Here is a 10182-nt window from a genome sequence, read left to right on the forward strand (position 1 = left end):
TATGCAGTCCTGATGACAGGATGAACAGTTTACAATATTAATAAACTCAGTTAAGAAACAGCTGAAAGACTGACTGTAGCATAAGTATACCTAGAGAAGGGGGGGAGCTATTTATGCTAAAAATTTGTTGCATAAAATGAATATAAGCAAATCATAAACTTACAACTGAGTTTAGAATAACTGATTACCAGAGAAGTGTGTGGGAAGAAACTTCCATCATGAAGGGATTATATTTAGGAAACGTTTCTTTACCTAGAGGATGGTCAAACACTGGAACTCGTAAAGAGGTGGTTGATGCCACAAGCCTGTCAGCATTTCAGAGGCATTTGGACAATGCCCTTAACAACATGCTTTAACTTAGTCAGCTCCAGTTAGACTAGATGATCATTGTAGGTCCCTTCCAACTATTCTCTCTCTTTCCTTACAAGAACTAAGTAAGTGCCAATCTTTAGTTAACATAATCAGGATTTCTGAATGACAAATTACTATTTCAGTTATTTAATACAGTCAAACCCCTCTACACGTACAGAGCATTCAGCTCCAGGGCTTGTTCCAGTGCTGTAGAGCGACCTCCAGGACTGAGGCCTAAATATGGACTGAGTGGTGGTATGATACACTGAAAAGCTGTCCTGTTCATCCCACTTTGTAAGTGTGTAACTTAAAGCTGGGATTTCACTTACCGTGGGAAAGCAAATGTAAAGGTAAGGGTTAAGATTTATCAATTGTACCTCACTTTGTCTAGTATCCAAACACCTGAAAGGAGGTCAGGCTTTAGATTTGCACTGACACTTCTGAAATCTTAAGCATGTAATTTTGCTTTATTGCAGTAATGAGATTACAAAATACATTTCAAATGATTGAGCTGGGAAAAAATGCACCAGGTCTGGTATTCTAGCATTTAAAAGTATATATAGTGAACACTTCTTATTCAGTGGTTATGACTGTGGAAAGGGTTGAGGGAATTATGAAACTAATAAAATAAAAATTCAACTGAAATTGATATAGTAACTCCAGAGATTTAATTTTATTTATTCATCTGTACAACAGAGGTGAGACAATCCCAGTAATTGAGTTGCGCTTAATTGTCTTAATTTCTACAAAGTAAGGAACTGCAGTTCTATGGAAGAATTGTTTGCAAACTCTTCCAAGTCAAACCCATAGGTTTTCCACCAAACAATGCAATGATGAAAAATCATAAAAGTTACTTCAAATCACTCTTCCCCTTGTACCTCAATCTCAGTAAAAAACAAAACAGCCCTGCTACCCCCCATTTCAGGTGCGTGGCTAGTGCTATTAAGACTACTCATTAGCCATGGTTTGCTGGAGTCAGCTGTGCCTCAGACACAACAGTTTTACTACTCTATGTGAAAAAAGAAAAAACACATCCACATGCCCACTTTAACATTGCATGTCAGAATAAACTATTGCTCAACAAAATAATTAACCTGTGCCAGAGCTGCAGTCTTACTTCTCCTGGTGCGTTGTAGCCCAGCACCCTGACAGACCTATATGCAGTTCCTGTTGTGACCTCCCTCAGCTGCCACCACCTCCTGTCTGTGCCCTGCATGACGGACTAGAGAGAGCCAGCAGTGTCCAGGATGGTCAAGTCCCAACACACCAACCCTCTTCACCAGGGAGAGGTCTACAATTGGAGCCTGAGCAGGACTAAACGATTATTTAGTAGCAAAAGGAGATGCAGGCCTGTATTTCTTGATCCTTGCTCTAGTTTTCCTTACACCAGTGTACATTAGGAGCCCATCTACTGAAGTCAGCAGGTTTACCTCAGTGTAAATGCAAAGTGATACAGAAGCAGCATCAGCCATCTTGCACAGGACCCCCAGTGTATTTGGGCCTTCACCGGTAGGCTTTTGACCAGACCTCTGTACACATGTGCAGCAGTACCAAGTTCTGAAAATAGTTGTAAAAATGCAGATTACATTCTTCTAAAATACTATCTTACAGATTTTCCACTTCTCTGTGTGACTTTCAATGCTTATCAAATGCTGCTGAAACATTGCATACAGCTGCGTAATAATAAAAAACAAGCGTAAAGTGATTGCTACATTCAACTTAAAAGCCAATGTTTAGAAGCAATTTTCATATTTTATCATATTTATGATGGCACAATTACTTTTTTCCATTTTTACTTTATATTCAACTGCACGTTTCATCAGGACATGCTAGAAAGAAGCAGCTATGGATTGCATACTCTTTCTTGTAAGGACTCAGTTAGAGAAAAGGGTTGTGGATGGATACCTCCAGTCTGTCCATGCTTCCTGCAGCTAGCTAGTCTCATTTGTATAGCTTGTTAAGGAAAGTCTCTGAGGGTAACTGGTGAGCTAATGTCTGAAGTTTAAAGTACTTATTATCACCTTCTATAAAGTTAGCAAACCATGTCCCTTTATAGCCTAATAAAAATTAACTGAATTGTTCAAAGTCCAAAATCTGTAAACTAAATTTCACATCAAACTTTGAAATAAATACAATTTAATACAAAATATTAGAGAAAAAAAAACATTTTACTTGCAAAAACCTATGCCTGGTCTCAAAGGTATCCTATTTAACCTACTATTATCCATTATGGAACGCAATGGATTTACACAATATGTAAGAAATAATTGAATGAATTTAGAATTGCAACAACGCGATCCACTGTGCTAGTAATTAGCTATTTCAGAGACTCCGTGTGTACCTTAAAATGACTTGATATATGTGTTTCTTTAAATTTTGTTACAAATAATGGAAAAAGAAAATACTGTCTCTACAAAGTGTTGAGTTCCTCTTCTTCTTATAAAAGCCAATACAAAAAAATCAGGATATTTAAAGAGCTTCTCAACATTTTGCAGGATCACACCCAAGAGAGGTTTAGAGACTGTGATCATATTTATGAAAGGAACTCTTTCAGGAGTTACAACAGCTGTGATAAGGATGGGTTTCCAACACTGTCTTCCCCGAAGTCTCTTTAAATGATGGCATCGTGTTCATCACTGTAATAGAAACACAGTAATTAATGTTTTGCAGTACAAGCAACAGTCAACATGAGAAACAGACACCCAACTGCTGCGAAGAAGGTTATTTTGTGAACAGAAGGCCATCCTTCTGGGAAGGGCTAAGGGTACATTGATCTGGGAGTTACAGTCCTCTCTGAGCCAAGCCTAAAGTTAACAGAACTATTTCATTTTGTCAACACGCCTCCGGCTTCACTAGCATTACTAATGTTTTTGGCTTTCACATTTCATTTAAGTACAGATTTTAAGATCAGCTGTTGCTCAGGCATTTTTATCCTATCTCTCTTGCCTATATCCAGTAGTAACAACTAATAAAAAGCCAGTTTACAAGCTCAGCAACACATTTCTTGTCTTTTAAAGACACTGTTGATCTGAATTCTACAGTATCCATTCCAACACTACTGTGGATAAACATGTGCAGTAGGGACTGGCTGAATTCCACGACCAGCAAGCAGGAGTCAAGATGGGGAAAAAACACAAGGCCTACACACTAGCATCCTAACAAGCCTTAATGACATCACCTCACTTAAAACAATCTTCTCAACTGAGATGGATGATACTGAACAGGAAAAAGAAAAGCAACCTAGTTTTAAGAATTCCCAGTTCTTAAACTAAACAAGGCACAAGGAGGCAAGATTGGAAGCCCAGAAGAGAGCTCAGTATAAATGGCAAATGACATGGTACAATTTTGATTTAACTATTCACTACAAAAAGGGTGAGATACAAGATGACGTCAAAATCACAGATGCCTGACTGGTTCTGTGCTCTCAGAAATGAATGCTGCAAAAGGAGAGGAAAAGAATAGTTCCACAAAGAAGAACCATACCCAAGACATCTCCTGTCCCTCAATCTGGTATCATGAAGGAGAGCGATCAGTTGCCTGGAAGAAGTTGGTGGCAGAGAATCTGTTTAATATCAGTGTTTTTCAACTTGTAGTCTACAGACTGTCTGAAGTCCACAGACACCTTCTAAAAGGTCTTAAAAAGTTAACTAAGAAAAGCAAGCTTACTCTCACTAGGCTTGTATTTGCTGTACAGCACCTACACTCCACAGGGAAAACAGCAGCAGCCCGCAGCTCAGAGAAGGTTGAAAGTCACTGGTGTACACAGAGTAAACAAGTGACTTTATGTGGAACCCAGCCTATACCTTTCAATATCCACAGCACAGACTTCTTGATCTAAGCGTAGCTGCCCTTACAGTAAGTGAATACAAAAACACATGGAGAGGCTGATTCATCTGACAGATCTACCCTACTTTAGGGTAATATGAATGATACGAAATGACTAGTTCAGATGCAGATGCCTGTAGTCAGTTAAATGAATTCTACTTCTCATTTCATGGACTTGTGAAAAATACTGAAAGCAGGTTCAGGGCATACAATTTTATGGACAGGTTTCTGAACTTGAGAACAACATTAACACAGGAAAATAAATATTAGAAAGCAAGCAGTTGGCCTGCCTATATTGCAAGGTGGGGCAAAAGTTCTGAGTTCATATATTAGACAGCAACCAAATACTGTGCTTTTAAAAATGCGAATAATGGCCTTTGTTTTCTGTGACAATAAATAAATGAATTAATTCAACAGTGGTTGCTTAAGAATGTGGAATATTAGATGTCTGGCTTTAAAACTGGCTGCTCAAACTACACTTGAGGGTACATAAAAGGTGATACAAAAGAGAGATAACAGAGTTCCAACAAGATGTCATATAGGTAATAGAAAATAGAGCTACTACAAAAGAATTAATGGCAAAGGGGAGGAAAATGTCAAAGAGTGAATAGACAAATAGATTCTAGAAGAAAGTGTCAGGAAGAACCAGAAGGCTTGCAAATTGCAGCAAACATTTCAAGGAAATGTTTTCAAGGAAGCGTTAGCTATTCATGGAACAGCTAAAGGACAATGATCTTTTTTAAAAAAACAAAAAGCTTTTATGTAATAGATAGGAGAAAAAACCCACACAGAAGAGAGACGGAATAGCTGAAGTGGTGAAAGACAAAGTATCACAGTTGAATCTCATAATGATATTAATATAATGTATATTAAACAAATGTATGTATCAGTGTTCATTCTCCTTGTTTTGCTTGTCCTTGTTCCCCTCAAGAAAGTAATACATTGACACGGGACAATCCCTTGGGAACTTACATGGTTCTATACTGAATGCCTCTTCTAGAGTGATAGGTTTTGCATCCAATGTAGAGAATAACTAGGACTCCAAGGGTCAGCACAATGCCACCTACAAAACTGCCCACATCAAATCTGGAGGTTTTGGCTACGACAGCCTCAGATTTTGATGTAGCTGAAAAGAAGAAAACAAAAGGCACTTTTTACAGAGCTTGCAAAATCGTGTTTTGAGGGACTCCTCTATATCCTGCCCTCCCCATTGACTAGATATATCGTCTGAAGACCAAATTAGACAAATTTAACAGAGCAACTAGCAAGATACCAACCAATCTAGACGCCCATTGTTAAGTGCCAGATTCTGGTGATGCAGGAGCACCTGATCCAACTGCTTGCCGTCTCTGAAAAACTGACTGCCCCTTCTCCTCTCCACCCCCCCTCTTTCCCCTGCCTTTTTCCCCCCCTGCTCTCCCACCCTTCCATACATGCAGCTCCTGTCCTTGTGTTCCTGTTCTAGTGTTCTTCATACCCTCCATAAGCCAATTTAACTCACTAAGCTGGCCTGAAATTAACCCAAGCACAAAAGGTAGCTGCTTTTAGTTCATGCATGAGCATGCTGAGTCAGCCTGCAGAGGGGTCCAACAACCACCAAGTCAGTATAGTTACATGGTGGGAGTAAAACACCTTTGGTGGCAATAAGCTGTTGGATTGCTTTAGTTTTTCTTATGGAATTGTACCCTCACTCTACAAGTGAGATCAATTCTGCAGCTCAACACAAATATTGACATACATAACATGACCTCAGATAAGCCACAGCAGTTTCCACATGAAAACTGGTTTACATCTGCTACAAACTCACACCAAAAGACCCAGGCTGTGCCCATCTATTTGTACTCACCACAGGGAGTGTTACACGGCCAGCTAAAAGTTCTGCTAATGACAGCTTCACCTTCCCAGTAACGCTCCACTGACATGTGAGCAACCCTGATCTGTTTAGAAGTGTATGCATGAAGTGGTGCAAACAAGCAGCTAACAGCAAGGAAATGATGAATTCTACACTTACTGTTTTTGTATTAAAGAGTACTGTCAAACTGTATTTGATAACTTTTACATAAAGTGTGACTCATTCATAGTCATACTCAATCTGTCATCAGGGATAAAATTCATTACATTGCTACAAATGTAGCTAACAGAACTCAGTCTTTCTACCAAGCCAGTAGCCGTATTTTGAGCCACAGGTCAGATGTGAAAAAGGAACTATTAGAGATGAGTTCAAGTAAGCTGAAGAAGGGAGACCTGAACAAATACAGAAGTTGTATTCGCAAGCCAGGCTTCTTCCTAACATTGCTAATCTCCTTGCTGGTAGCTGCTGGTTCGTACCACTCCCATTTAATTTTTTTTCCTAAATATATCAGGTCTCTCAGGTTAAGTGAAGCCTTATTTAAGTGGAGTCCTCAGAGCAACATTACTGTAGCCAACTTAATAATAAACCCCCACCTGACTCTCATTTTTCAGCATGCAATTGCCTGCCACCTTTGTTATACCACTGTAAAATTGTACAACACATGTCAATGTGTATACAAACCTTTATGAGCTTCCTGAAATGTGAACTCACCTGCTGCAGAAGTGAAAGAAATCTTGGAAGTGGTCACCACTGTAATATTGAGTTGTGATGATGTGACTGATGAAGCTGTGGTGGATCTTGTTGTCTGGCTGGTTTTGGTGGGCTGAGTCATCACAGTGACAGACACAGTGGTGTTGGTGGGCTGACTGGTACTGGTCAGATGAGTAGTACTGCTGGATGTACCTGGGAAATTTTCATTTGCGGTATCACACAAAAAAATACATGAGAATAATAAATTGTATACTCGTTGAATAAGATAGCATTTATCATACCCAAATAGAATGACAGAGTAACAATGAAAATGCCACTGCATGAATATCCCAGCTTGCATACAGACTCGTCCCCTATGCATTTCCTTTGGGAAGGCCTAACTTCTGATTTCTGGGGCTCAAGGTCAGGAATGGTTTAAAGGAAAGGCTGTAAAGACAACCTGGATAATACCTGATAGCTTTTAGAAGGGTCCATTTTTTGGAGGTAACACTATCCAATTCCACAGAATCACACCTAACTTACAATATTTTAAAATGTGGTAAAATTCTGGATCAAGAGTAACTTTCCATTGGAAGCACCCAACTTTTCAGATAACTAAGCTTTTCTGGTAAGAACGATTTTAAATGAAAACGCACCCCCTGCCCCCACAACATTAGTAATGATTTAATCTTTAGTTTGCTTTTGAATGAAACACTGGCTTTATTAAGGCTGCACGCATATTAAACTTACCAGAGAGAATTCTGTATGTACGTTAAAATTCAGGTTCAAAAGGTTTTCCACATGTGACAGAAGTTCAACTAAGTAAATCTGCTGGCCTGTATAATTTATATAGTAGCAGCTGTCTTGCCAAGGTTAAAATAAAGATTGGAATGCTGTTTCACAAGTTTAAATTGACACCTAACATCTTTAACTTTTCCTTTGCTTTTACATAACATCTGCTTTTACTTAACACTTCCCCTTCCCTCCTCAGAAAACAGTAATGAACTATTCAAAATAAAAATACCATGAAGCAAATTCAATAGAGATTGATATTTAAAGCAAAATCCTTAGAACCTTAGTAGAAGGCAGCCAGCTAGAATGATCTTAAGAATAATTACTTTTCTTCCCAAGAAGGAACTAACAAGAAAAATGAGCCTGTTATGCAACTAATATTTCTTTAAGCGGACAATAAAAGGCAAACAGTTTTTATGTATGAAGGAATTTTAGGGAGAAAAAGCTCCCTTTGCAGCTGTCCACCTCTGTATTATTTCTATAACCTCACACAAGCTGAGTTCATTTTAAACACCACAAAAACCTTTAATTATGGACATTTAAATGTCTAATTACATCCATGTTTTCTTGAAATTGTCTAAAACTAGAACAACTGAAGAATAGGTAATTTCATCTCAATTCCACAGTAAACTTGATATGAAATTTCTGCTTTTTTTAAAATACAGCATCTAAAACGCTTCTATAGAATAATGTTCCTGTAAGTGTGGTTTAAAGCAAGTAGCTACACACAGAATGGTGTCTTTGCTAAGACTTAAGTATCACTGCTTCCAGTACAGATGTAAGCATCAAAAACTCAAACATGACAATGTAAGCATTCAGAAAGGAAGTGGCCTATACAACACTTTTCTGAGACATTTAACATTAAAACTGCCGAAACAGTCCAATACAGTCCCCATAGTAAATGTTATTTATTTTCCTGTTCTTTGATGTTATAATTGTATTGTGCCATAACCCGAGGAAAACATTTTGAAATGAGCATTCATTGAGATGGAACAGTTGGAGTGCTGTATTCATCTGCTTACCTTGTTAAAATTAGGAAATTCAGTTCCTCTATGAAGCATGTGTAAAACACATCAGATAAAATTCAGGGCACATTTTAATACTTACAGGTAAACTCCCCAAAGGCACAATGATCTATAAATACCAAATGGTTCCTCACTGCAGGAAATTAGCAAGGAAATGTCTATATGGAAACCATCTACAGTTATATGACATGAAATCACACCTAGTAACTGCATTCGTAATATAAAAGATACCAAAAGAAAGACAACTATGAATGCAAGTGTCAGCCAGTCAGTTTTCTGTGGTGGTTTTTTTTTATTTTTAGCCCTGAATTCTGAGTGTCAAACTGGCTTGTGTTTCTGAGCAATATAATGACTAACTCGTGCACATGTAACATTATTAAACAATGTTACACGAAGATGGCACTTACTCCATGGGCATTAAATCACCCTGCAGAAAACCTAAGTCAGCACAAAAAAATATCCAAGCAGCTATCATGAGAATTGTCAGCAAATTTGCACATTACTTCCCCCCCCCGCCCCGAATCCTTTTTTCTTACTTTATCCAGATTATAGCACTTGGTATTGTAACAGTAAGAGTAAAATCTGGTTAACTGCCTACAGACTTATCTTTGATGATGTATTTAGCATCAGGCATTTCAAAACATCAATGGGAGGCTATCTGAGGCAGCTGGAGAATTTGGGAAGCTGACATGAATTGGGCACCAATCTGTTCTTCTGTGTCTTTGAAAAACCTTACCCGTACTATTTTACCAACAGAGTTAAGATGAAAGAACATTTGCTAACAACATCTGTTCCTTTATCTTTGATTTCCCTAATTACTTTTCCCCCAAAAGACCAGCTGTGCTTCATCGAACATCATGCTAAACCAACCCAGACTGCCTGAGTTAATTTTTATTATTTAAAAAGGATGCATGCCAGTAATATAGTTCAGGTTTATGATGCTTTATTTTTAAAGGAGACAAGTATTTTACTTTGTATGCTACCTGTGTTTAAACATTAAATAGCTATGCTATATCCATCAATCAAACTATATATATAGCATAAAGATAAGAATTCTTAGCAGCATGGACTACTCAGTGTTGTAACTCAACAACAAACACAACAACTCAAATTGCAGAAGCACTGTGCTAACATAAAAAATAATTATTATTGAATGCTCTTCCTAAAATAAATACTCTCTTTTGCATAGAAAATGAATGAAACAGACTTTTGCTTCTGTCACGAAAACTTTCCAAAAAAAAAAAAGGGGGGGGGGGCAGAGACTTTAAGCAAAATTAAGTACATATATCCATTAGTCTTTATTCTGAAGAGGTCAAGATAGATAATCAAAATGGATGAACATTGTCTCAATATTTATGAAGCTTTCAACAAAAAAAAAGAAAAAAATGAAAAAAAAGACATGAATCACAAACTACGTGAAACAAGGCATAGCCTTCTGTTAGGTTTGTACTGTGCCTAACAGTATAGGGCTCAGGCCTCTTTCTACTACTATTATCCAGACACAGTAAAGCTCAGACCTCTGGAAGAAACCAGTCAGGGTTGGAGCAGAAGGTGAAAGGACTGGAGCACGGGGTGGGTGAAACACCGGTGGTTAACAATGGCTTTACACACAGGGAAGTCCCTAAGGCAACATGGGGATTACAAAAA

At 38.1% G+C, this 10182-nt stretch overlaps 1 protein-coding gene across 1 annotated transcript; it reads right to left on the minus strand.

The window, feature by feature from the left end:
- Positions 1–2962: 2962 nt before the first annotated feature.
- On the minus strand, positions 2963–7011 carry TMEM123 (transmembrane protein 123). The gene is given in 4 exon segments (XM_010285472.1): positions 2963–2987; positions 5149–5302; positions 6740–6941; positions 6943–7011. Coding segments are annotated over 4 exon segments (450 nt in total).
- Between the last annotated feature and the right edge of the window lie 3171 nt (positions 7012–10182).

Source organism: Phaethon lepturus, unplaced genomic scaffold (genome assembly GCF_000687285.1).
Source record: "Phaethon lepturus isolate BGI_N335 unplaced genomic scaffold, ASM68728v1 scaffold19304, whole genome shotgun sequence".
NCBI lineage: Eukaryota > Metazoa > Chordata > Aves > Phaethontiformes > Phaethontidae > Phaethon > Phaethon lepturus.